This window comes from Tympanuchus pallidicinctus, unplaced genomic scaffold, assembly GCF_026119805.1.
Source record: "Tympanuchus pallidicinctus isolate F22 unplaced genomic scaffold, pur_lepc_1.0 scaffold11, whole genome shotgun sequence".
NCBI classification, from domain to species: Eukaryota; Metazoa; Chordata; class Aves; order Galliformes; family Phasianidae; genus Tympanuchus; species Tympanuchus pallidicinctus.
Window position 1 is genome coordinate 5231751 of NW_026294627.1, and position 27968 is coordinate 5259718.

Here is a 27968-nt window from a genome sequence, read left to right on the forward strand (position 1 = left end):
TCAGCCGCCGGTGGGCGGGAGTGGTGGGCCGTCTATAAAGCTGCGGGCCGGTGGTTGGTTCCTGTTCAGCCTGGCAATGCTACAGATGCTGTGTCTGCGTCTCCTCCTGCTCCTCTTTTTCCTCGGGTCACTCGGCGCGCTCCTTGCTCCCCGCCGCCGCCGGGGGATCGCGCCGCTGCCCGCCCCGTACGTCACGCGGTACCTCACGCAGCAGGTAGGAGCCCGCCGGGCTGCGGGTCGTGAGGAGAGACGGGCTGTTGGGAATCGTGACGGGACAGGCTGTGCTTGAGGGATTGCTGTTGTGGGCATCTTTGTAGTCGTGTCCAAAGCTCCATAGTACGTCCTGAGTTGTCATTTGTACCCTGATAGCGTTTCCGTGCTTGAATGGGTGGCTTTTGTTCGTTGCAGATGTGGAAGAGATTTCTGTTGTTACTCTGAGCTTTGTTTTGCTGTCATCTCCGACGGTTCTCAGTTTGTTGGCAATATCTATAGCACGTGTACAATACAGAGGAATCCACGACTATTAGGTGACTTAGGAGGCAAGGGACCTTAAAGGCCGTCTTGTCCCAATCCTTTGCTGAGGGCTGTGTTGCCACCTGCTGGATCTGGCTGCACAGAGCCCTATTCAACCTGGGGCCATACAAGTGTTAGTGTGCTCTGCTTGAAACCTGCTTGTTTTTATGCCTTCTCCAAAGCAGTCAGCAGCTCCTTCTGACACGTCAGGGAATGTCTGCATCTGGATCTTCTACCTCATCTTGTATGGTGGTAATGGTTCTTATTAACTGGGATGCATGGTGAGAGGAAAGGATGCCTTGTAGTAGTGTCTGGCTTTGTCTGGGGGCAGGCTTGTAGCCTCTCTTTGAATCTCATGCCCTGGGCTAAGCAGGGGAGTTGTGGGTGATCAAAGCACAGAGTTGTGAGAATAAAACATTTCTTTTTAAATTTATAGGAGGTGACTTCATAATGGAGGCTTCTTCAGCCTGGAGATGTGAAGGCTTAGGAGAGACCTCATTGTGGCCTTACAGTACTTGAGAGGAGCTTATAAACAGAAGGATGAACAACTCTTTACATGGGTGAATAGTGGTAGGGCAAGGGGAACCAGTTTTAAACTAGAAGAGAGGGTATTTAGACTAGATGTCAGGGGAGTTTTTTTTTCTTTTAGCAAGAGCTTGGTCAGGAACAGGCTGCCCAGAGGAGCTGCGGATGCCCCATATTGGGGATGCTCAAGGCCAGGCTGGATGGGGCCCTGGGCAGCCTGAGCTGGTGCTTGATTTAATGGATGGCAACCCTGCCGTCTGCTGCTGGAAGATTTGAACTAGATGATGTTGGAAGTCCCTTCCGAGCTATTTTGTGCTTTCAGAGTGAACAGGTAAGAAAAACATAAAAATGAAATAATTTTAGTGACTAGGTCTTTGTTGTTAGTACTGAGAGGTGGCCAGGGAGCTGTGTTAGTGGGGAAACTTGCACAGGGATTTCATTTGTCTGTAGTCTGTTTCTGGTGTGTGCATAGTCTTCTTCTGGGGGTCTATCTGCATAGCCTATGGTATTTCTGTGTTGAGAACTTCTCTATTGAATGCTTTTCCAATGTTCAGGTAGTGGTTTGGGTTCCTCTTTTAATAATTCTGAAACTCATTGCCTCATAGGATACCGCAGATACCTTCTGCAGCCTGAGGTCTGTATTGGCCAGGATATCAGTCTGGTAGTAGTGTTGTAACTTTAAAGCATGACACATAACTGTAGCATGCTGGTTGTTACCTATTGCTGCTCTAATATTGATGGTAATCATTCCGTGCCACAGTCTGAATTGCTCTTTGTCACAGTGCTGCTGCACTTCTGACCTCACCCCTATTCAGTTTGTGGTGTCACTTGGTTATTGTTGGGTGCCACGTAGCTGACAGCAAAATGACAGAGCTGCTGCGTGCCTGAGTTCTGGGGATTTAGGGGTAGATAAATGTTGAGAGATGGGAAGGGAAAATCTCAGTGACTTTGTTCTAAAGATGTTGGCAGATCTTCCTTCAGTCTTTTCCAAGTTTCCTTTCCTTACTGCAAGCAGAATCATACTGTCTGTGAGTACCTGCTATGGGAAAGAGGGTTCCTGCTTAACCATAGGGTGGGACGTAAAACTTCTTTATTGGTAGCACAGCATGCAGGACCCATGCTGCATATAGGACAGGCAACAGCAGAAGGCTGCTGTCTGGAAATTCATAATTGCATTGTGGCTGTGTAATGGAATATAAACACTATGATTATGATAACTATGTTTATGATATTAACTAGGGCTGATGATACTTTGCTTGTTGATGTTTAATTGTTTACAGTGAAGTTGCTCAGGGCTTGAATCATCTGCCCCTGTTCCATGCTGCTGTTTCTTTTGTAGCTGAAGTTTATTCTTGTTGTTTTTCATGTTGATGAGTTTATTATCACTTGGAAGTATGTATGCACTATAAAAACAACTCGACAGTACAGCAAAATCTGCTGTAATAAAAGAAATGTTTCTTACACGTTTGTATTTAAAAAGCACTAGTACTTCCACACAGGACAACTTTGTGAAGTATAGATAGTGGTTTTCTTGAACCTCATCGCTTAAAACGTCACCCATTGAGCACTGTAAATCATTCATTAGTGTTGCACTCTGGAGAACAGAGTTTCAGAAGCTGAAAACTTCAATGTAGAATCACAGTCTAAGTGAACTAAGGAACTTCTTGGCATAGAGACCTTTAGCATTGCCTGAAGGTTTAGTGACAGCATATGCTGATGCCTGAACTAAGCCTGGCATTTGCCTGCTTTCCTAAACATGGGGAAGTAAAGGGTTCATAGTTAAATTGCATTGAAGTTCCTCCTGTTTACTATGCCAAGTGTCTGGCATCCTTGACAACAGGGTTAAAGTCTAGAACTCAGAAGTCAAGCAGTGTCTGTCAGTGCGACTGGGATCTTAGTCTGTGTGTACCCTGGTCTGTGTCCCTAATGATCTTAATTATTTTGGCTTGGGGGTGGGGGATGATGACTCTTTTTCCTTGGTATGCAACTGATGCCTTTAAGGCCTCTACTTCTCCAATATACAAGTGACACTACCTGGATAGAAAGATCCCTCCTGCTGCCACAAAGAGATACACAGCCTTTGGATGAGGAACTGCTGTCACCCACATCTTTAGTCAACAAACTGTATCTGTACTGGGGAAGCTGATCTCCTTTACAGTTCTGTTAGGCTAGTGTGGCTTCTATTGGTAAGACTAGCCTTTCTTATGCTTTAGTATTTTGCCCAGGAACTGTGGTTGGTGTATTAAATCAAGCCTTTTTTAAAATGAACTTAAATATGTAAAAATGTATGGAGCTATGAGTAGAAGGCCAATCTGAATAGCCTTTTTGTAGGCAGCTGTGGCACTGACCACAATGAAGAGTCACTGGAAAGACACTGAAGCATTTGAGAGCTGTCTCCTCCAAGTAGAGATAATCTCATGATGGGGAGGGTTTGGAGTCAGGCAGCTTTTCTAACTTTCAGGGAGCCTTTTCTTGCACCTCTGGATTCCGGTTTTCAATGCACCTACCAGCGTTATAAAAAGTGAAGCCTAAAAATTTTTGATGCACTAAATGTGGTACTGAGTGGACAACAGCTTGAATTTAGTGAAATTTAAAGGCTTCTCTGTGATAAACTGGCCTTTTTGAAAAGAGTGAATCATAGAATCACAGAGGTTGGAAAAGACATCCAAGATCATCCAGTCCAACCATCCACCTATCACCAGTATTTCCTGGTTATGCAGGAGGCTGATCCCTGTATTTCCACAGCCACCCTTAAGGCAGTTGTAGAGAGGAACAGGGACTCCCCCGGTTCTCCTCCAGACTAAATAATCCCAGTTCCCTCAGCTGATCCTTGTAAGATTTGTGCTCCAGACCCCTCACATCTACGTTGCCCTTTTCTGGACACACTCCAGGGCCTTGATGTCTTGTAGTGACAGACCCAGAACTGAACACGGCACTCGAGGTGCACCTCATGAGAGCTGAGTACAGAGGGATGATCACCTCCCTGCTCCTGCTGGCAACACTGTCTGATACAAGCCAGGATGCCATTGGCCTTCACGGCCACCTGAGCGTGCTGCTGACTCGTGTTCAGGTGAGTGTTGACCATCACCCTTGGCTCCATTTCTTTCACACAGTCTTACAGCCACTCTGCCCCAAACCTGTATCATTGCCTGGGGTTGTGGTGGCCAAAGTGCAGGACCTGGCACTTGGTCTTGTTGAGCTTCAGCCCAGCTGCCCAGCCTGTCCAGATTCCTCTGTGTTGCCTGCCTACCCCCATGCAGACTGGCACTTCCTCTCAGCTTGGTGTCAACTGCAAACTTACTGAGGGTGCACTCAATGCCCTCATCCAAGTTCTCGGTGGAGGTACTAAACAGGACAGCCCCATACTGGCTCCTGGAGAGCACTGCTCAGGACCGTTGGCCAGCTGGCTTTATCTCCATTCACCACCCAAGCCTCCATCCTGTTCATTACCCATCAAAGAGCCATAGGCTGCCAGCTTCTCCAGCAGAATAGCGTGGGGGACAGTGTCAGAGGTGAAATCTAGCTGGACTGTGTCAAGAGCCTTTCCCTCATCCACCAAGCAGGTCATTCGATCACAGAAGGAGATCAGGTTGGTTAAGTGGGACTTACCTTTTGTGAACCCTTGCTGATAGGGCCTGTTCTCCTGGTTGTCCTGCACGTGGTGTGATCTCACTCAAGATGATGTGCTCCGTAACCTTCCCTGGCACTGAGGTCACCTGTAGTTCCCCAGATCCTCCTTGCATCCCTTCTTGTAGATGCGAGCCTCTGGAACCTCTCCAGTTGATCAGGAATGCTGATTGCCAATAGAAAGGGCTTGGCAGTTACCTCCATCAGCTCCCTTGGCACCCTCAAGTGGATTCCATCTGGCCCCATGGACTTGTGACAGCCCAGGTGGAGTAGTAGGTGTCTCTAACTGTTCCCATCTGAATTCTGGGGAGTTTATTCTGCAACCCATCCAAGACTTTCAGATCAGGGGATAGAGTACCCTGAGGGTAATTGATCTGACTTAGCCCTCCTCTTAGTGTTAATATATTTGTTATAAAGCAGTGTTATCTTTTACTCCAGTGGCCAAGTAGAGTTGAGGACTTTTGCCTTTCTAAATTTCTCCGTGCATATCCTTTGTATTTCTTTGTAGTCTTCCTGAGTTGCTTCCCCCTTCTTCCACAGGAGGTAGGCTTGTTTTGTTTTGTTTTTTTTCCTGGAGCCTCAGGAAAGGTTTTCTGTTCCTTCATACCTGCCTTCTTCCCCTCTGGCTCATCTTGCAGCACAGGGGGGCAGATTGCTCTGCACTTTTAAGACTTCCTTCTTGAGGAGCATTCAGTCTTCTTTGACCCCTTTACCCTTCAGAAGCAAATCCAAGGGATCCTCCCTAACAGGGTCCTAAGTAGTTCAAAGTCTGCCTTCCAGAAGTCCAAGGCAGCAGTTCTGCTGTTCCCCTCCTGACTTCGCTAAGATTTGAGAGTTCTGAGTGCACGTGATGCCTCTTCCATCAATTTAATAATTGATGACCGTGCAAGACGTAATGCGGTGATGGCTTTTCTCCACAATCCCACGCTGTGTGCACATCACTTATTCTGTAAGCAGCTATGAATTGGCCTAAGAACCAACGTAGCATGTACATATAAACTGCTGTTCAGCAAGGTTCTGCGTCTGTTCCTCCTGTCAGATTATTTCAAGCTAAGACACATATATTTTGTGGCCATTTCCAGAAGATTGGTTTTGGTTGCATTGAATCACTTCTAGATTTCATAGCTTAGTAAATACATGTAAAGGTTTGTGCTCACATTGTGTATATGTAAAAGGAAGCTAGCTCTTCATGCTTCAGAAGAAATGCAGTTTGATCTCTTCTGGCTACACCAGGTTTCTTTAATGTCTATCTTGTGTTACAGGCTGAAGCTTTAAAGGATGGAAAATAAAAGTATAGAATTATAGAATGGCCTCAGTTGAAAAAGAAAAGGGAGCTATGTGCAGGGTCGCCAACCACCAGACCAGGCTGCCCAGAGCCACGTCCAGCCTGGCTTTGAATGCCTCCAGGCATGGGGCATCCACAGCCTCCTTGGGCAGCCTGTTCAGAGGAGACCTCATTGCACTCTACAACTTCGTGAAGGGAGGCTGTGATGAGGAGGGTTTGGCCTCTTCTCCCAGGCAACAAACAGGACCCGAGGAGATGGGGAAATGAGGAAAATTGTACCAGAGGAGGTTTAGATTAGACATAAGGAAGAACTTTTTGTCTCAGAGTGGTCAGGCACTGGAATGGCTGCCCAGGGAGGTGGTGGAGTCTCCGTCCCTGGCAGTGTTCAAGAGGCGCCTGGATGAGGAGCTGTGAGATATGGTTTAGTGCTTGTAGTACTAATAGGAATGGGAGGGTGGTTGGACTAGATGATCTTATAGGTCCCTTCCAACCTTGTGATTCTATGATTCTATGTTTTATAGAAGTGCCAGTTCAGAAAAAGCCAGTGATTCCTGGAGTTGTTCTGCTCTTGACTGTGAGGCACAAACTTTCTTGAAGATACTGAAGCAGATTGAAATCAGCATTTTAATTCTGAGTAGCAGTTATTTGTCAGCCTTTTGTGACTCAGGTTGGTGTCTCAGAATAGTAACAAGCATTGGGAATGGTTAAAAAAAAAAAAAAAAAAAAAAGTTTGGCATGTCTGGCAAGACAACACTTTTAACTTCTGGTAAAGGAAAAAACACGAGATTTTTGTACATAATTTTAATTGGCACCAAGGGGCTGTGACAGTGTGCAGAACAGTGTTGCTGATGATTGTATTTTGAGGTGCAGTACTTGGCCTGTATGTTTTACTCATCAAGCAGTACAGGAGTACTTGGCAGCTCTTACTCTGTGATTTCACAGTGTGATTTGAAACGGGAGCTGTAAGCTATAAAGCAGGCCTATAAGCAGAAACAATAGCAGTCATTCAATGCACAGGAAAACAGGGAAGTACTTGTTAGAGCTTGTCAGTGAAGTTTTATTTTTATGCACTACTTATCTGAGGGTCACAATGCAGACATAATCTGCTCAAATTAGGCAGGAAACACTTAATTTCCTCACAACTTGTAGTCTCTTCAGTCAAGTGAGCAGTTTGTAGGAAGGGCTACAGAAAGCATTGCTTGCTCCCGTCTCTGAAAATAAGCATCTTTATCTCAAGCTTTAACCATTTCAAAGCTGTAGTGGATCTCTGAAAGATTTCCATCAGTCCTTTTTTTTTTTAATAAAGAAGGTCTAAGGAACTAAAGAATAAAGAAATCTACGCGTGGCTGAAGTAGCAAGCAGCTCATAAACCAGGTTTGCACAAGGTCTTAGCAGAGAGCAATCCTGCTAATGTGGTTGAAGCTTCCTTGTTGTGTTACCTTACCATGCCAATCATCTGAGCTGTTGCACTGGTTTGTTTCTTTAGGTCTTCAAAATCTGAAGAAACACCTACGTTTTCTTTATTCCATAAGTTCTGAAATGTGTAGGCTTTGTATCTAAAGCAGCTGAACCTAGAAGGAAATCAATCAGAAAAGCAGGCTGAACTCAGTGATCTTCTGTATGCTTTCCTAAAGGTTACTTTGTCCCCTAGGCGCAGGAAGTCAGAATTAAACATGGATGGAAGAATGGAAACCGTGTTTCTTTTCAGCACAGTTAGTAGAGGCTGTGCTCCTGGCTCTGTGATAGGGGGTTAATTTTCTTTAATTACTCAATGCTGACCTCTGGGCTTGGTTCAGCCCTTCTGGGAAGGTGTTTGTGGAGTAAAGCCTAGGAAGAATCTCTGGACAAGGGCTGTTCACTGAAAGGCCTGGATGTGTGGGATGCTGGTGCAGGAGTTGCTGTGTGATACCTGCTGTGGCTTCTGCCTCTCCCTGTTGATAAGGACACGCCTGGTGCATCTCCTTTCATTTCTGGTAAACTTATTCTGCTTCCAAGGGGAGTAAATCCTGCATTGTGAAGCAAGAGGAGGACCTGACAACTTTCTAAAAGCATCCACAAAGGGACTGAATCTGCAGAAGAGGTAGTTGTGGGCGGTAGTTTCCGTGCAGCAATTTCCCTTTAAGACAACAGGAACAGAAAGTGATGGGTATTCAGCCCCCTGCCTTCCTTAGGACTTGGACTGAGGCCAGACTGAACTAAAGGAAGTGGGTGAAAGCAGAACTAGCACTACTAAACTTATGATTTATGCCTCAAACCAGCAGCTTGTTTTTCCTTGCTGCCTGACTTCCTGAAAATGAGTTCTTCCACAAAGCTGCTAAAAACCACAGGCTGATCTGAAAATCAATGGCAAATGCCTGGTCACCTACAAATGTAGAGTTTTCAGTCCTTTAAGTCACACCAGGGTGAAATGAGGAGTTCCTGTAGCTCCTAAGCAGTGGCTTCTGTCCTACAAACTAATGGCAATTAGTATTTTGCAGAATTGGTAGTTATTAAAGAAATTATCCACAGTGGCAAGTGTAAAGTCCCTAGCACTTGGTTGGTCTCAGATGGAGCTATGCAGAGCCTTTTAGTTCAGTGAATGGCTGCAGCTGGGGTTTTTTTCAGTGCTTTGTCTAACTAGGAGAAGAGCTGGATGGATAACGGTAGTTTTTCTGCTTATGTGCACTTCAACTGAGATTTTCCATGGATTCCCTGAGTAGTGTGGGATTTGCTGTAGAAAAGAAAAGATGGTAGTGATTGAGCTGCAGCTGAGAGAGAAATAGCTGTGAAAATATGGGAAGTAAAACTGAAGCAGCTTGAGTTGAACCTCTAAGAAGGCGACAGGTTTTTAGCAGCTTTTTTCGCAGGGACAGAGATCAACTGAGCAGAACTGGAACGTAGGTTTTATACTGATTAATCTGTGACATCTCAAAAGGATATGCACATTTTGTTTTTCCTCCTAATAAGTCTGTAATAATGTAAGAGATTTGTAATTTGGTCTGGAAGGAGGATGGAAAAAGTTAGAGGCCTCTGCTTGTGATGGATCTGAGAGACCTTTCACAAGAGTGCCTCTGCTAGCATTGTGCATTTTGGTGCATGTCAGCTTTGTGCTTTGGGTGATAGAGCACAGACCTGTTCATCTGTACTCCTTACTCCATACCCTGTCCTGTTGAAGAATTTGGGCAGGATAATAATGCCTTGACCAGAAGCATCGATGTCATTAACTTTTGGTGAGTGGATTGCCTATTTGTTCTAAAATTATGTAGCTGATGAACTCGCAGCAACACAAGCTCACTGCTGCTTTGAGCTGAGAGCAGGGTTGAGGAGAGTGGGCAGGAAAGCTGATTGCAGTGGTTTTCATCAGCTGTCTTGCCCACACGTTGCCTCTCTTCTGCTGCAGCTTCACCACCCTGGAGTCTGGGGCCAAAAATATGGGGAGGGTGTGAAACCTCTTGGGTTGTCCTACCAGCTGGATAGCATCCTGTGATTGCTGGAAGGTTCTGAAGCATTCAGTTGAAGCCTGAATGATTTGTGAAGTTCTTCCTTGTCGGGAGGACCTGAAGTATCAGCTGTGGTAGGATGCTGCTAATAGTTTATGGAAGTAGGAATTCATTTGTTTGTGATCCCAATAGTTGCTTTGATTCCTGAAATAAAAATAACTTTTCATCCATACCATGTTTGGAAACAGTTTATTTCTAATGAGGGCTGACCTGAGCAGCCTGGTGCTTTCCTACAGCACATCCTGTAGCTGTTTAATGTTCCTTGGTCTTTTTCATTTAAGTGCTTCGTCCAAACTGTGTGTCACTGGGCAGGGGTAGAGTTCCTGTCTGAGGCTTTCCTCATCACTGCTTTTTAATTACTGAAGTGATAAATGAGTGCCAAAAATCAGACTTCCTTAAGCAGTTTCAGCCTCCCTGGAGCAGATGACATGGTTCCTGCAGGGCAAAAAGAGCTTCAGTAATATACACAAAACATGATTGGAGTCAAAGGGCAGCGTGTTCACAAGGACAGTCACAACTGGGGAGATCCTTCCATTACAAGGATTTTGAACCTCCCAACTCTAATCTGGCCTCTCTGAGTAATGGAAAATTGCTGTTTTTCTACGTAAAATGGAAGTTGGAATCTATAGACAAGAAGTTTGTGTATTACATCTGCATGCTTTATTATTACATGTAACAGGTAAAATTAGATATAATGACAAAAACCTAAATTGCTGTGAAACCTCTGAATTATAGGGAATATGAAAGATTGCAGTGACATCAGGGTTGTCACTGAATTCCAATCTGATTTATTTGTAGGACTTTGTAGTAGGTCAGTGTAGCCTGATGCAAGAGAATGCAGCATCACTGTGCTCTTCCAGAGAGCTTCAGTTGATCAGGTATGTCAGGACTGATGCTGATCTTCAATCTCTGGTGTCCCTTACACAAACAGCAGCCTAGTGAGCAAAGAATGCAGAATTCAGTTGGTGAGTGCTTTGTAGAACGTCTCTTTCTACGCTTTTAAGATGGAAACATTAAAGCAAAGCTTATCTTTTTATTTTTGTTAAGTCACTTGGGGCAATCTGAGATCATGAATCTCATGACTGAGTGAGATGAAACTCAAGAGCTGTCTTACATAAGCATGTACAGTAAGAGGAAGTAAAGCAGTAAGAATGGCGTTGGGGAGACAAATGCTCACGTTTTATTTAGTTTTTATCTCTGTTTCTGTGTCTCCTTAAAGAGGTAGATGGTGTGTGTATTTCTAGTGGTACTCTATTGCTGCAGTGGTTTTTAGAAGCTGGAATATTTAACTGCACATCACTGCACTTGCAACAAAACTTTGGGCCTCACTAAATACAACTATACAGAGATGGCAGGGCAGTCTCTGCTTTCTTGAACTTCCAACTTAGATGGAGGAAGCAAAGAGGAAACAAAGCAAGTAGGGCCAGGGGTCCCCCAGCCTGCTGGGAGTGAAGCTGGGCGTAGCAACACAGTGGTGAAATCCCAGGGAGGCTGATGCCTGCTGCTCACACAGGAGGATATCCTCAGCCTATCCTGCATCTTCCTGTCCTCAGGAAATAAATCAGACAGGATGAGCACTCAAAACAACTCCATCACCACTTAATCCTTAATCCTCTGGCTTTTCACCAGTAAAACAACTGACTCAGCTTCAGGTGAGACATCTAAGTTTGGAGAAATAATGCTGTCACATAGAAAATGTCAGGAAGGCTGTGCTTGAGCACTTGCCAGAGTTTCAAAAGTGTAAAACCATCAGGTATAGATTTTCCACCACTGATGACCTTAAAATCTTTTTGTTAGATACTACATACTGTGTTAGATACATAGCTACTCTAGGAGTTGTTATCTCTTTTTGGAAAAGCCTCAGCTTTTTTAGGGCCACAAAGATGATTGAAAGGCTGGAGCACCTCTCCTATGATGGAAGGTTGGTGAAACTGAGGTTGTTGAGTCTGGAGAAGAGAAGGCTTCAGGGAGACCTTGTCATGGCCTTCTACTACTTGAAGGGAGCTTATATGCAGCAGTTGGGGGGATAAGAGAATTGCAGAGATTGGAAGGGGCCTCAAGAGATCAAGTCCTACCCCCTGCCAGAGCACTTCCCTATAATGGGTCATACAGGTAGGCATCCAGACAGGTCTTGAATATCTCCAGAGAAGAAGACCACAACAGTTCTGGGTGCTCTGTCACCCTTACTGTAAAAGAAGTTTGCATGTATGTATGAATCTTCCTATGTTCAAGTTTTAGGCCATTGCTCCTTGTCTTGTCACTACACACTACCAAGAAGAACATGGCCTGATCCACTTCATCCACTTGCCTCCCACCTCCCTTCAGATATTTATAAACATTAGTCTGATCTCCCCTCAGCCATCTTTTCCCCAGACTGAGCAGACCCAGATTACTCAGCCTTCCCTCATATGAGAGATGCTCCAAGCCCTTTGATGGATTCCTAGGAGATCCCTGTCTTTCTTGAGCTGGGGAGCTATGAACTAGACAAAGTATTCCAAACGTGGCCTCACCGGGGCAGAGTAGAGAGGAAGGATGACCTCCCTCGATCTGCTGGCTGCACTTCTACATGATATGTTAGCAATAAGACAAGGGGGAATGGCTTTAAAATGAAAGGGGGGAGACTTACGTTATGTGTCAGGAACAAATTATTTACTCAGCGGGCAGTGAGGCCCTGGCACAGTTACCTGAGAAGCTGCGGATGCTCCATCCCTGGAGGTGCTCAAGGTCAGGTTGGATGGGCCCTGGGCAGACTGAGCTGGTGGGGGGCACCCAGCCCACAGCAGGGGGTTGGAACTGGATGTTGATTGTGTTCCCTTCCAACCCAATCCACACTGATTTTGTATTACTGTATTATTATCTGTATTATTTATTATCTGTATTATTTGTATTATTGTATTATATATCTGTAATTATTAATGACCGTAAGGTGCTGCTGAGAAGGAAGTAGGTTTTAGCCCATGTGTCCTGTTTTGCTGTTAGACCTCACCCAGTACCACAGGCTCTGAGTATATTAAGCAAACATCTGTGCAATAACTGATGAACATCTGTTGTGCCTTTTTTCTTCTTTCCTGGAGGAAATGTGTGTAGCAGGGTGTCTTGTTTTGGGAAGTCCATTTAAAATAAAACAAACAAAAAAAAACATTTAGAAAGAAGTCCTCTTTGAGAGGTCCACATAAGCACAGGACATGTGCACATCCAAGGTAAGGTCAGAGAACTGTGCCACATCCTTCACGCAGATGGCAGAGAGGTGGAACAAGCCGGAGATGGCTCTTCATCCTGAGCAGATGAGATGTGCTGGAGGAAGTTTTGTTGAGCTGAAAGATCAAAGCTGCTGGCTCAAGCCTGCTGAGACAGAATGGCCCACGTGGCTGTGAGCCTGCCTGTGTTTTTAATGAACCTCAGTGAGTGCAGTTCTCAGCAGCTGTGGCCAGACTTTACTCAGGAGGCAGCTGGCTCCAGGTTGCAGCCATGTCACAGTGTGTTGTGTTTATACATATATCTTCCCCAAATGTTTTGCAAGTCTTTCAAGCCAAAGAAATTCTTCTTTTGGGAAGAAATAGGGTGATTTCTTTTTTTATTTAAACTAGATTCCTGAAGACTTTCCTATGTGGAAATGAAATTCTCTTCTTGCTCTCTTTGCCTCTGACTTGTTGCTCTCCAAATATTTTCCTGCATATTGCAGGTGACAGAAGCTTGCCTTACATTTATTTGTGACTTCTTGCTTCCAGTACTCCTCCTTTTTCTACTTGAATCCTTTTATCAGAATCTGGTTCTGTGGCAGAGATGGTGATGCAACAGAACAGCAAAGAGATCCATTAATCCAAAATTAAAAAGAAGGCAACAGTTGAAGAGTCTCATGATTTCTGGAGCAAGGATTATTGCACAGCTTTTTGCTGTCACAAAAATTGAAAGTAACCCTCATATGTGGTAATATACCTTAACCACTGTTATTGTTAACCAGCTAGGGTATTGTCCTGGGGGGAAAAGGAAAACAAAACAGCTGAATACACTTTTCTTTGTATGTTCTATTCTATCTAATCAAGCTTGAATGGCTTACTCATTTTGCATAGGAGTGGGAAAGAAATTTTCTGGTTCAAGTTTTTAATAAAATCTGACTTAGTTTAGGTGTTAGCCTGTGTGTCGTGTACTCTTTGCGTGGAGTTTGACGTGTTTGTATTTGATACAGGATGGGGAAAGAAACTCACTCAGGGCTGCCTGCTCTGATTCAGCAATGCAGTGGTGCGCTGTGGCTACACAACAGCTCCACCTGCTGTTTTTTCTCGTGTGTTCTTGTCTGTTTTTTTCACTAGGCTGCCTCCACTGAAGATTTTTATTCATAATCTTACAGGTCAGGAGAACTGAATATGTTTTGTGTGGCATCATAGTTTGTAGTCTGGCTTCAGGCAGAAAAGATGGAGAATCAAGCTTTAAGGCAAGGCGTTCAGTTTGAGGTGATCCCATGAAGAGCAGATAGGACATGAAGCCTATTTTCCTGATGTGGTTTTTAACTGTCTAGAATCATAGAATGGTTTGGGTTGGAAGGGGCCTTTAAGATCATGTAGTTCCAACCCCCTGCTATAGGCAGGGACACCTCCCTCTAGACCAGGATGCTCACAGCCCCATCCAGCCTGGCCATGAATGCATCCACTTAAGCCTCACTTAGTAACCTGTTCCAGTGTCTCACCACTCTCACAATGAAGAATTTCTTCCTCCATCTAGTTGTACTTTGTTGGAGTTTATTAAACTTTGTTAACTTGTTAGATCAGCTTTATTTAATCTCTCTTTAATTGCTCCAGGGTTTTAGGATCAAAGACTTTTGTGTACTGATCTCGTGTGTCTGATCTACAAATCACTCTTGATTATGGCTGATGTAGAAAGGGAACTTAAATTTAACAGTAACTGTGCAAACAAAAAAGGAGCAGGTGAGTTGTTGGTGTAAAATAAGCTCAGCATATGTTGTTGGTATTGGAATTCAGTGAATAAACCCTAAGGGTGTGCATGATAACATTGGCATGTACTTATACACATAGGGAGCAAACTGTAAAACACACAGGAAAAAAATGTAAATAACTTAGCTGTATTTCAGTCTGGCAGCAGCCATGAAGTTTATTTATATTTATTTATATATACATTATATAAATAAGCTTATTTAGGATGAGGAGCCTGTCCTTTGTGCCAAGGCAATGCACGGGTCAGGCAGTGGACTGTATCCGCTGTACTCTTGCTTCAGGCTCACCAGAGTTCTCCCTGAACTTTGAAAGTGGGGGAAAATACTTCTTGCAGCAACATGTAACATAAATTCCTGTACTCTCTATCCCAAACTGTACCTAAACATGTGGTGCAGAGAGATTGGATCCTGCAGGTCAGGAGCTGGGCTGCTTTTCCTGAGCTGTCGAGGGAAATGAGCCTTTGGATTTGTGCATGTCTTGCTTTTTAACACTAACTTGAGGGTGTTCTCCAAATGAAATGTAGTTCTGGGAGCATCTGAGGTTTGACGGTTGTCGATACAAAGGCAGATGGCTGAGCAGAGGTGCTCAAGCCAGCAGATGTCAGGCTGCTACCACAAGCAGCAGTATGAAAGGGAAGAAATGATGCGTTCTGCTGATGGAAGTCAAATCATAGTAGAGATCATCTTCAGCTGATGACCAAAAGTGGTGCTGATTTGGGAATACATGGAAATCAGACAGCATAGCTCTCCTGTTTAGTAAAAACGTGGGTAGGTATCTTTCTTCCAGAATAACATCCTGCCCATGCAGGAGCTAACTACAAAAGCAATTTTAATGAATGCTTGGTGAAGGGGAATAGTGCATACAAAGCAGTATGAGTGAAGGCTGAAAAACTGACCTACAAGGTTGAAAGTGAATTTCTAATAAGCCAAACCCCACAGCTTCATTGCCTCAAGTTGTGAGTATGTCAACTTAAAGTATTTCTAGGGCAGTGGCAAGAAGGAGAACTGGGGAGGCTGTGTGAATTACTGAAAATTACAAGGAGAGGAGGAGAAGCATTTAGTAAAACTACTGGAAAAGTCTTCTCAATAGAGAGAATCAGTATTTTTCTAAGAATAAAAAGTAAACATATTCTAACAGTGAATATATTCTAAGGTAAGTTAACATATTCTATTCTAATTCTGTTTGAATTTTGATGTTATGCCAAAAGAGTGAAGGAAGTCTTAAATAACAAGGTAAATCAGGAATTTTTCTGAGACTTTATGCACTGTCAGGCAGTGACCAATTTTCACTTAACAAAACTGAAATTAGACTTTACTGGGTAGGTGTGATACTGTTAATAGAGCATGTGGCTTTTATTTCTGAAGATAAGATTCTCCCTGACTGCGTAGACCTCTAACTTTTGTTGGCTTCCTTGCAAGGCAGAGAAATGTTGATACATCAGGAATCTGAGAATATAAATTAGTGTCTTTTATCCTTGTGAAACTCTTTCTTCTCTTTATTTTTCTTCTGCAAAGTGACTGTCAGCACTTGTGCTGCAGATCCACAATCAATTTTCTCTTTCTGAAATTGGTGTTCTCCACTGTTTTGACAGATTGATCACTTTGGATTTGATCAAAATCTTACGTTCCAGCAGCGATATCTGATAGCAGATCAGCACTGGGAGAAAGACAATGGGCCAATACTGTTTTATACAGGCAATGAAGGAGACATCACGTGGTTCTGCAACAACACAGTACGTACAAATTAGATCCCTGATTTTTAAATTACAGTCCTTCTTTCCAGCAGTGACCTACTGAAAAATAAGGACAAGCAAGATGGCATCGGCGTCATTTGAAGAGAACTTACAATTGTGGTTATGAGAGTTTCAGGAGAAAAAGTAAGCTGAAAAATATAGGAAAGACTTTAGGGGATTTGAGGTCCTGTTTGAAGTCTACAGAAATCAAAGGGAAGAACTTGCCTTAACTTCCTTGAGTTGTGAAGAAAACTTGAGGAAACGCTCTGTGGTGCCTGAAGCTAAGGATGAAAGAGTGTGGACCAAACTGCATCAATCCCACTGATTAGAATGCTTCTGAGTAAAAGGAGCTGGTTTGATTGCTTTATTTTATTTTCCTCTAAGAAAACTAAGGAAAATATCAAGTGAGATGAAGCTGCCTAGGAATTAAGAACAGATGCTTGTTCCCTTACAAAATCCTTGGAAGTTATTACTTCCCTGACATGCAAATAATAGAATCACTACAATTGGAAAAGTCCTCTAAGACCATCCAGTACAAATGTCCACCTATCACCTGTATTTCCCCACTAAGCCATGTCCCTCAGTACAATGTCTGAATGTTTCTTGCATGCCTCCAGGGTCGGTGATTCCATCACTTTCCTTTTACACAAAAGGGAGTGTAGGCATTTTTCTGCTTCTTCACTATAAAATCCACTGGTGCAACAGGAGTTGGCAAGTGCAGGTCTGAAGTAACCAAGGAATGCTTATGCACTTTGTTCTGGCAGCTGGTGATCTGTCTGCCCCTCTGCATAACTGGTGGATGGTAAAATGTTGCTGTCACCAAGTAATGACAACTGGTTGTGATTACTTATCACTTGCCAATAAGTGTGTTTCAATTATCTATATTACTGCTCATTGCCAAAGGATTTTTTTCTGTACTGTAGTCCTAATTCAAACACATGTGCTGTTTTGCTTTTTGATTTCTTGGGAATTGATGTCATGCTGTGTAGGAGCTGTGGCAGGATTGCCTTGAGCACACTTACAAAACAAAGATGCTGTAAAACATCAAGCAGTGTGCATTTATATTTATCTGGGCAGTTGTCTACCTTCTGTATTTTGCCACTTCAGTGTTAGTTTAAAACCAAATTGCAGTCTGTCTTTCTGGTTGTATTTTGATAGCGATATCTTCCTCATCAAAGACCAAATTCAAGGTGCAGTAGACTGGACGTAGGGACTTTCAAGCAAGGTCACTCAATCACTTTCAATGTCTGTTTTTTCTCCAACCAGGGTTTTATGTGGGATGTGGCTGAAGAACTTAATGCCATGTTAGTATTTGCTGAACATAGATATTATGGAGAATCCTTGCCCTTTGGAAATGAATCTTTCAGTGTAAGTGTTGTCTTTGCTTTCTTCTTTGGATGTGTTCTATAAAAACAAAAATCTGCTTACTGTAATTCTTGTTGGTGCAACAACTTCTTGCCTGAGTAAGATATGCTAGAAATAAACAACTATCCTATTTTTGTAACTACTGATTACATATTTTAAGAAAATCTAGGATTTTCTAGCACCTCAAAGGACACCTGCAATAATTTAGTTTGTCAGGCACAATTTTATAACTCGATGTGCATAGAATCATAGAATGTTTGAGGCCACTCAGTAGCTTTACCTGGGTTGTTCAGAATGTAATCCCTCTTGTTTCTGTAGAATCATAGAATCACTCTGGTTGGAAAAGACCTTAAAAATCATTAAGTCCAACCACAACCTAACCATATGACTTTAACTCTAACAACCCTCTGCTAAATCATGTTCTTGAGCACCACATCTAAACGGTTTTTAAACACATGCAGGCATGGTGACTCTACCACCTCCCTGGGGAGCCTATTCCAGTGCTTAACAACCCTTTCTGTGAAGAAATTTTTCCTGATATCCAACCTAAACTTACCCTGGTGCAACTTGAGGCCATTTCCCCTCGTCCTGTCATCAGTGAGAAGAGACCAACCCCACTCTGCTGTAAGCACCTTTCAGACATTGGAAGAGAGCAGTAAGGGCTTCCCTCAGCCTCCTTTTCCCCAGACAAAACAGCCCCAATTCCTTCAGTCTCTCCTTGTAGGGCACATTCTCCAAGCCCTCCACAAGCCTTGTTGCCCTTCTTTGGACCTGCTCCAGCACCTCCATGTCCTTTCTGTACTGAGGTGCCAAAACTGAACACAGTACTCAAGGTGAGATCTCACCAGTACCAAGTACAGGGCAGGATGACTTCCCCAGTCCTGCTCACCACACCATTCCTGATACAAGCCAGGATGCCATTGGCCTTCTTGGCCACCTGGGCACACTGCTGGCTCATATTCAGCTGACTGTCCATCAGTACACCACAGTCCCTTTCCATCAGGCAGCTTTCCAGCCACTCCTTCTCAAGCCCGTAGGATTGCCTGGGGTTGTTGTGAGCACAGTGCAGGACCCAACACTTGTCCCTATTGAAACTCCTACAGTTAACCTTGGTCCATCGATGCAGTCTATCCAGACCCCTCTGTAGTGTCCTTCTCCCCTCTGGCAGGACAACACTGAATCCCAACTCTCTCCCAAGTGTCTGCAAACTTACTGAGGGTGCACTCAATCCCCTCATCAAGATCATTAATAAAGATGTTAAATAGAAGCAGCTCCAGTACTTAGCCCTGGGGAACAATACCTGTGACCAGCTGCCAACTGGATTTAACTCCACTGACCACAACTCCAGCCAGTGTTTCACCCAGAGAAATAGTCTGGGGAAAAGAGACTGCTGCCAGATATTGCTATATAAAATGCTCCTGTGTTCTTTGTGTTAGGATTCCAAGCATCTGAATTACCTGACCTCAGAACAAGCTCTGGCAGACTTTGCAGTGCTAATTGAGTACTTAAAGAAGACCATTGCAGGAGCCCAACACAGTCCTGTCATAGCCATTGGAGGCTCTTATGGGGGAATGCTGGCAGCCTGGTTTCGGATGAAATACCCCCATGTGGTAGTTGGGTGAGTTTACTACTCTGCTCTGTGTTTGAGCAGGACATCTGTTACCTCTATGTTATAACTGTTACAGTACTGGGAGAATTACTGTAATTCAAGCTGGCTTCAGCGTTGGAAGGGCAAACTAAATCGCTTAGAATTTAGGAAAAGGTATTGTCTGCCTCAAAAGTTATTGTAGGTCAGTGGGTACTGGATAACCTACACTTTCAGAGATGTCTTATTGGGGATATTTTTTTTTTTTTTTTTTTTTTTAACTCAAAAAGAAATAATTTGTAACATTGGCTTTATACCTCCTGGTGGCTTTTAATTTCTTCAGTGCCTTGTTTCCTTTGTAGGATACAAGAATAGTAATTGTGTTCCTGTTGCCCGCTAGGGAGTAGTTCTGAGCAAAGGCTCAAGTAGGCATTTGCAAACTCAGTTGAGTTTGCAAATGCCTACCGGGAGAATTAGTTGCTAGATGACACTTAGCTTACTTTACTATTTGTCAGAATTTCCACCTGATATATTTACTGGTGCCTTTGCACTAGCTTCCAAGGCTTGTAGCTTTCAGCAGCCTTTGCGTGTAGACTTACAGAAGAATTTTGCAGCAGTATGAGTTAGTTCATCCAGGGGTGAGTGTCAGAGTTGAATTATAAATACTGCTTAAATAGTGGCTGTGGCAGAAGTATTGCCCAGAGGGCAGATAATCACATAGCAGGGATTCAGGATACATGCATTTCTCCAAGCGGTTTTGGTGTTGTATTCATTTGCAGAGCACTGGCAGCCTCTGCCCCAATCTGGCAGTTTGGTGACTTGGTTCCCTGTGGTGCTTACTTTACCATAGTGACTAATGATTTCAAGAAGAGTGGAACTGGCTGCTCAGAAAGCATCCGGAATTCCTGGAGCGCCATTAACCACCTTTCCTCAACAGGTAAGACTTTACCACTAGCCTTCAAATGGCTGTAATGTTCAGGATTATGTTATGACTTCCTAGTATTAGTGTCTTTGCATTGTGCCTTTAACCTGGAGATGTACAGGTGCTGGTGGTCAGTTTTCTCTATATTAAGCTATATTTTTGGATGTGTTCAGCACTGTTTTTGTAAGTGTCTGTTTTGTTGAAGCATGTGCTTTATTCACAAGTGGCAGAATTTGGAATCCAGAGCCAAACATCCAAGATCAGATGAGCTGACAGTCTTTTCTCTTAAAAATGAATAAATAAAACCTGGTAGGATGAGTTAGCCAATTCACATCAGGAAAGCTGAACTGGAGAAATTCTAGACCAGATAAAATAAAGAAAGCAAAGACAAGAAGAATTTTGAGATCCATTTCATACGTTGTAATTTGAGCTAGCTGGATTGAAGTTTTTCATTTGTTGGTAGGTAACTGCTTTCTATCAAAAAACAAGAAGCCAAATAACCTGATCTTTGCTTCTTGGGTAATGCTGCCTGAACTGTGGCAGATCCATAAGCTGTAGTATTGAGGTTGCATTTCCCACCGATTTAGCAATGTTGAGTAAGTCTTTATCTGCTCTTGTATCCCACATGCTGGTATGTGGGGCAATTTCACCAGGTCAGTTACACTAAGTGAACTATTTAGTAGCAGCACAACTGACCTATGTGATAACGACGCAAACATTTTAACTGTGATTTTTTTCTTTTTCTACTAAAGATGCAGGTTTACAGTGGCTTTCCAGGACATTTCACTTGTGCAGCCCATTGAAGAATCTTCAGGATGCTGCTATGTTGAAAAGTTGGCTGAGTGAAACATGGATAGACTTGGCTATGGTGGACTATCCCTATAAAGCTGACTTCTTGCAGCCTCTACCAGCTTGGCCTATAAGGGTAATTGAGAACTGATGCCTTGGAGGAGTGATTAAAGCCTGGGCTTTTGAAGTCATTTCCACTTGGTTCCATTCTCCTCTCTTGGTTTGACTGACTGCCACAGGTTGCATCAAGAGCCAAGAATTTTTTTTAATCAGGAATTGTAAAGTTTCAGATTCTTTGTGATAGCACAGACTGCACAAACAGGGTGTATAGTAACATACAAAGATTCTAATAGTATTTTGAATGTACTTTGAAAAGAAAATTATATCCCATCAGGTATTGTGTATTTCTTGCAGATTTAGACTCTTTTCTCTCCTCTTCATTGCAGGAAGTTTGCAAGTTCTTAAAGGACCCCAGTCTTTCTGACAAATTGTTGCTGCAGAATGTTTTCCAGGCAATAAACATTTACTACAATTATACAGGAGAAACCTCCTGCTTTGACATGTCTGAGACTGCAACAAAGAATCTGGGCCAGTTGGGGTGGTACTATCAGGTGTGTGTTCTGTCCTCTTAAAATTGCAACTTGTTAAGTTTTTGGGGGGCTAGAGGAGATGGGGATTCATGTTACTGTTAAGATATTGGACCAGATACAAATTGAGGAGGTTGTGTAAGCACCAGTAAAGACCCTTCTTGTTTGTGTATTGCTTTAAAAGAACCTCATTCTTCAAAAACAGGGAAAATAAAAGGGATTACAGCAACTTTTCACAGGCAGTGTCATCAGTGATTCATGTTTGGAGAACATCTGAAAACAAAAGCCCAAGCTATATCTCTTTTTCTGTCTGGCTTGTCAGGAAATGTTTTTGCATGAAAGATGAGGCTTTTACTTGGCACGTATTGTGATAGCTTGATGGTAATCTCTAAACTCTGTGTGAGCCTCTGTATTTACATACTGCACAAATGGCTCCTGGACAGTTTCTCATTAACATCTTGTTGCTCTGCTCTCTCTCAGGTCTGCACAGAGATGGTGATGCCCATGTGCACAGATGGTGTCCATGACATGTTTGAGCCTCAGAAATGGGACTTTGAGGCACTTTCAGATGAATGTTTCAAGCTGTGGGGAGTGAGACCTCGCCCCTCTTGGATTCTTTCTATGTATGGAGGGAAAAACATCAGTTCACACAGCAACATCATCTTCAGGTGAGCCTTATTTGAATTGTCTTCTGGTAGTGATCTGTCTGCAGCATTCCAGCCGAATAAATCTGACTCTGTCCAATGTAAATTTCTTCCCCTCTGGATTCCTTCTTATCTAATGGCCAAAGTCCAGGTTTCTCATGCTGGTAAATCTGTCTTGCTTTTAAGAAGCCAGAGCACTGTCTCTTCCACATAAAAGGGAAGTCTGAACAAGTTCTAGTTGTAACATAGGATCTTGATCACTAGAACTGTTGCTCTTGGTGATAGCCTTGTGGACTGCTAGTGTGACGTTCCTCTTTAATCTTGATTTCCAAAAAAAAAAAAAAAAAAAAAAAAAAAAGCATATTAGGTAGCTTTCATTTCCAATTGCTGCTGTCTTTTAATGGTACATAAGCAAGTTTCAACAAAGTCATGCAAGGTCTGAAAGTAAAAAGCTGTTCCTGTTGTGGTAAGGCATACAAGCAATATAACAGCAGTGTCTAACACTACTTAGTACGTGAACAAAATGTAAAAATGTTTCAGTATAGTACAAAAATTGTGCATGCTTCTTGCTGTTCAGTCTTTTTTTTAATTCCTAAGGTTAAACCCTGCTCAGCTTTCAATAAAGGAAAGGTTCCTCTAACTGTACTTCTGCTGTGAAGGGATTCTAGTTGTGGACAGCTTAACACTTGGCTGTTCATTAGGGTCTTATGTGGTAGAGAGACATTTAATAAACCCAGCTGAAACCTGTGCCCTCAGGAGCTGTGATTCTGTACTCACTGCCAACAGCAGGCATCTCCTGGTTTACATTTTGTAAGGCCTTTTCAGGGAAAAAATAAAACCCAACACTTAAAAGTTGGAATTAATGTCTTGGACTTGGTAAATAGTTGTCTATTTTAAAGTAAAAGTTGTCTTAAATTGGGATTCAGCTGTTAAATTCAGTCTGTTTGGCTCCAGAAGCCTGTTGATTTCCTTTCATTTGTCCTTTGCTGTTTCTGTCCCAGCAGGATACGTGCTCCAAAGTGAGAAATTTCACCCTGTTTGGAAAGCTTTAAATGTAGGAGGGGAAAAAAAAAAAAAAAAAAAGTTGCTCTAACTTAATTCTTGTTATGTTGCTGATTTCCAGTGTTTCATAGACCTGTAGAGTAGAAACTGGCTTTGTAAGTGATAAACGAGCAAACAAATCTAAACAAGTGTTTCAGAATTTATGCCTACTGAAGGAGATTGAAATGAGAAAAGCTTGAAAGCAACCAAATGCTGTGCACACAAAGCTTTGTGTGTCAAGCTGGGTTGCCTCTCTGCAAACAAACAGGTTGTCAACACTGTACATTTTATATAAGAGCTCTTTATTCTCAAACACCAGAGCACTTTACAAAAAATATCCCTTTGTCTGCTGGGGGATGTGGCTCCCTGTGGGTTTAGAAGCAGTGCATTAGTGTTGAGGAACTTGCACAACAGTTTTGCCCAGGAAAGGAAGAATGCTGCATCTGAACAGAACCACCACGGGGTGGATTCACCCAGCCATGCTGGGATTTGGCTGGTGTGCTCGCTGTTCTTGCTGTTCCTCCCCCTGTGAGCTGCACATCACTCTGCAGATCCACTTTATATTGTACCACTCAGGCACCTTCTAAGAGTTACTTAATTAAGCTGGGTGCATCATACCTGGATGTTTCAGCTTCTGAGCTGAGGTACCCATCTGTCCAGGTCTGTATGAGAGGGGGAGGCTAACTGTGAAGGTTCTATCTTGAGAGATACTGGAGCAATCTGCAGAAGAAGGCATCACTGGAGGAAAAAAAAAAAAATAATGAAAGGCAAAGCAATGCCAGGCTGAAGAGAAAGGTGAGAAGTTCAAAAAACAGATGGGCAACTGTGAGGATGTACACATTAAAAAGCATGCACAAACAGTTTCTGAGATTATGCAAAAGTCTCTCTTGATCTGGGTATAGTTCAAGGACTGAAGAGGCTCTGAAGATGTGGTGGGAAGGAAACTTCTTGTGGGATAGGCAGGACCCTATCTATGCTGTCAGGAAGTATGGTGAATTAAAATCAGGGCTAGTGCTAATATTGTACATTGAGATTGCTTGCTCTGAAGCCTTACTTGCCTGACCACTGCAGGAAGGGAATTGCTGACTTATTTTACTTCTGCTTGCACCTACAAACTTCTGTTATGTGAGTTGGGCAACGATTATTCATGTGCGTGCTTAGCTTTAGCATAGGAATAATCCATTTCTGTTGGTACTCAGCTATCTTCTGTAAATTGTGAGCCTTGGGATGACTTAATGGTGAGCCCTCTGTCTCCCCTCTCCTGGGCAGCTCTCACTTCTCAAACTGCGTCAGTGCCTCTGCTGCTGTCATTTGGCAGGAGCTGCAGAGGATGCAGCCAGCAGCTCCCAGAAAAGCCAGAGATTGTTGTTTCCTCGTGGCATGCTTAGTTTCCATGTGACTGGGAGTGAAAGATCCAAGTCCACGTACGTCTTGAGTCTCTCAGCAACTCATCCCCCTGTTGCCAAGGTGCTCTGCTGATTCAGATGACCTTTTAAATCAAATGCTTTTTGCTTATTGGGCAGCTTTGTGTGCTTTTTCTCTTCCAGATGTAAAACATTTCTTTCACTTGCAATCATAGTTAAAAACACTGACAATTAAGAGCTGTGGAAATTGAGGACATTTGTTTTTTCTTTTTTTTCCTCTCCAGTGGAGAAACAAATGAAATCATAGATTCCATCACACTTTTTACTGTTATTTCTGCACTTTTTCACTTGTTATTGTCTGTGATTTCTGGTGTTGCCATGTGTTTTTTCTTTTTCTAGCATGTATCTCTGGCCCAACGTGTCCTCATTTCTTAGATATTTCTAGAAACTTTCACTGAAATATAGAAGCCAACGTCTAATGTTTCTTTTTGTGGGTGGATCCAGTGTGCTAACTGAGGAACCAATCTAAAGTCACATAGTTTCATAAGCATATAGAAATTGCTTTCTTTATGAATTGAAATGGACCACTTCTGGGAAGAACAATGCAGTAAAGGAAAATAACCCAGTAATCCCTACAACCTCTGAAGTCCAAAGCTAGGAATAAAAGATGCAAAACTTACTTCATTTCCACCATTGGCTTGTTCTGTGGACAGGACATGATTTGGAATTGGATTTGCAGCACAAGGAATGCGTTCATTGATTTGGAGAGGAAATTATATTAAATTCTTCCTGTCACAAAGGAAGAGCTGGTGGAGGCAGGTTCAGGGGGACGTGAACTTTTCATGGCAAAGCCTCTGAGATGAATCTGCTGCCGTCTCTCTGTGGCCCTACATGTTATTATAAGAACCAGCAAATAGTTTATGGTTATACTCTAGCCTTGTCTAAGCTACTGATAGCTGTATAACTGTATAACCTCTGATGAGAGGTGAGCATGGGGCATGGAGGCAAGCATGAGATCTGTTTCTGTCATACATCTGCCAACTGGTTGAAAGTCCTCATGGAGATGTTGATATGAAGTGCAGCCTTGCTGCGGTGCCCTAATAAAGCATTAATTCCTTACAGCAATGGTGGCCTGGATCCATGGTCTGCAGGTGGAGTGACCCAGAACATCACAGACTCCCTCGTGGCAATTGTGATCCCAGATGGAGCTCATCACCTGGACCTGCGTAGCCGCAACCCTTGTGATCCCAAATCTGTGCAACAAGCTCGGGCTTTGGAAGTCCACTACATGAAGCAGTGGATTGCAAAGGCCAAGCACCAGCACTGAAGTGGTACTGTAACAGCTGTGGCCGTTATACCTCTGCTGGCTTTGCTGGGATCAGGGCCAGGCCCCGTTGTGCACGCTCTCAGTGTTCCCCTCCTGCTTCCTTATCTGTGTTGCAGCACTCAGTGTTGCTCATGCCTACAAGAGAAGTAGGCAGCACGCAGATAACCTTCAGTCAAAGTGCGTGGATTGAGCTGCTGCTCTTTGTTGCTTTCTTCTTTGGCTTTTCCCCAATGCTGTACCTTACAGTAGAGTTTCTGTTCTAGGCTTGATGCCTTCCTTGCTGCGCTAGATGGCTGTCCTTACTGCTGGTGTATACAATGGATTAAAGAGCAGTGCTGTTCGTGTTGATGCCAAACTCCCCCTGTGTTCAGTGGGATTGAATTTTGGGCATCTCAGCCCTCAGCCGGTATAAATTGTCATGATAAGGGCACAGAGAATGAGGGAACAGAAATTATATCTTACTGCAACTGGAGAGGGAGGGAAGGCATGGGCAGAAGTGGGCTGTGAAGTTTTGTAAGGAAAATAAACAGCCCCTACCCTTTGGAACTGATGCTGGGAAAGAAATCTTTATTTTTTAAACTAGCTTTCTGAAAGTTTATTAACATAGCTCCCTTAAGTGGCTTTTCCATTCTGTTCTACACTGGTCAGGGCTGGACCCAGACTCTTGCTCATAACTGGCTGAGAATGCAGTCTGCATCAGTGTTTTCATTTCTTCCTTTGCTATCTATCCTATTCCTGAAATGCCACTGTGACGATGGTTGCCAAAGAAAACTGTGGGTGTGTTGTGTGTGTTTGTGTATATGTGTATCTCCCACACACACTTAGCTTTTTTCAAATCAGGATGCTTTCAAAGCCATTCTCTTGAAGAGCAAGTGTGACACTTGTGCTGGGTAGATCTTACGAAGTGACAAATAATTGGGGCTGTGCCTTGTGTGGGTTCCTCCCTCCCCCCCATTCTGCGTATTGTTCAAATTCTGCATGATCTGTTTGCTGATGGCTCCTCAATAAAAGCCTTTAAAAAAAATTGTTTGCGGGACGAACTATTCAAAACACAGAATGCGGCTCCCCTCTTGGAGTGGGCTAAAGCATGGTGCTGAGCTCAACGAGCCAGGTGCACTGGGCTTTCTGTAAGGCTTCCAAACCAGACAAACTGCCCTGATTCATGAGACAGCATATTTGACGTTAATAAATTGCTGGGGCAGTCCCCTCATTTTCCAGCTTTGGCTTCATTCACACTGAAGCCCTTCTTCAGAAAGGCTTCTTTGCAGTTTAAAAGACAACTGCATTTCAGGAAGACTCAGGCAAGGCTTGTTGTCCTCAGGCTCTTAAAATTCCAACTTTGTTGAAAAGTTTTCTCAGCTTGGCTGATATGTCTGATAGTTCAGGATTTTCCTAAGACACCAAGTGCTTTTCTGTTAGCAGTCTCCTCCTGCCCTCAGGGAACAAAGTGAGCGCAATGTTGAAATTTAATCTTTTAATACACGCCTGTGCATCTTTCCATTAGAGTTCCTGACATTTTCTCACCTTACCCTAACGTATTAAATCTCTGTGTTTGAATCCGAATGTTTCATGCTCTGTTTTGAGCAAAGTACTTAGAGACTGTAGAATTACATTAACTGTTTTGAAGAAATCATATTTAAAGCAAAAAAAGCTTTCAGTTTTATTCATCCTTTTTCTGAACCTTGCTATCTGCCAGGCTTCAGCAGTGAGATTCTGTGACTCCAGTGCACTGTGGATCAGCATTTTGCAGCTTTGACCAGCTTATGCTTTAGGTGACTTTCTTTCTGTTATCAGTTGTTCTTTTTTTTTTTTCCTTCAAGAAGCTGAAACCTTGAATATGAATATCTTAAGCATTGAGACTTTGTCTTAAATTTTATATACACATTAATGTATGCTGGTGAGGAACTGCCCGTGTAACTACCTCTTGTAAATGTTAGTTCTGATTGCTCATGTAGGTGAGAACAAAATGGGCCATGGGGAATTGCTGACTTCTTTTTCCAGGCATATAATGATGGGCCATACTTCACCTCAAGCTTGTTGGTATACTTCATCTCAAGCCCTTGGTGTGTGGCATGAATGTTCTGAATTTAAAATGTATGTTTGCTACTAACTGAGGAAAACATTAAAAAGAAAAAAGAAATGAATGATGAATCCTACTGGTGCAACTGCAGTTTGTATCAAAAAGACATTAAAAATATCCAGTGTGAGTGGAAGCGAGTTTTATTTTGTAAGGA

The 27968-nt window shown here is 43.0% G+C and overlaps 1 protein-coding gene and 1 long non-coding RNA gene across 2 annotated transcripts in view; one reads left to right on the forward strand and one right to left on the reverse strand.

Annotated features, from left to right (window-relative positions):
• LOC128074598 (uncharacterized) overlaps window positions 1–27968 on the reverse strand; it is a 482510-nt gene that overhangs the window by 66501 nt on the left and 388041 nt on the right. The gene's annotated exons all lie outside the window — the stretch shown is intronic.
• Window positions 7–27943, forward strand: PRCP (prolylcarboxypeptidase). Its single transcript, XM_052670024.1, has 9 exons — window positions 7–214; window positions 15970–16110; window positions 17377–17478; window positions 18912–19093; window positions 19840–19997; window positions 20735–20907; window positions 21218–21382; window positions 21839–22026; window positions 25530–27943. The coding sequence occupies exons 1-9, from the start codon at window positions 77–79 to the stop codon at window positions 25732–25734; spliced, it is 1452 nt and encodes a 483-aa protein (XP_052525984.1). The 5' UTR covers window positions 7–76; the 3' UTR covers window positions 25735–27943.

Bases quoted from the DNA above. Each gene is read 5' to 3' on its own strand.
- PRCP (XM_052670024.1), top strand. From the start codon at position 77: ATGCTACAGATGCTGTGTCTGCGTCTCCTCCTGCTCCTCTTTTTCCTC. The intron at 215-15,969 runs GTAGGAGCCCGC...CTGTTTTGACAG, and splicing joins CGCGGTACCTCACGCAGCAG to ATTGATCACTTTGGATTTGA. The intron at 20,908-21,217 runs GTAATTGAGAAC...TCTTCATTGCAG, and splicing joins TACCAGCTTGGCCTATAAGG to GAAGTTTGCAAGTTCTTAAA.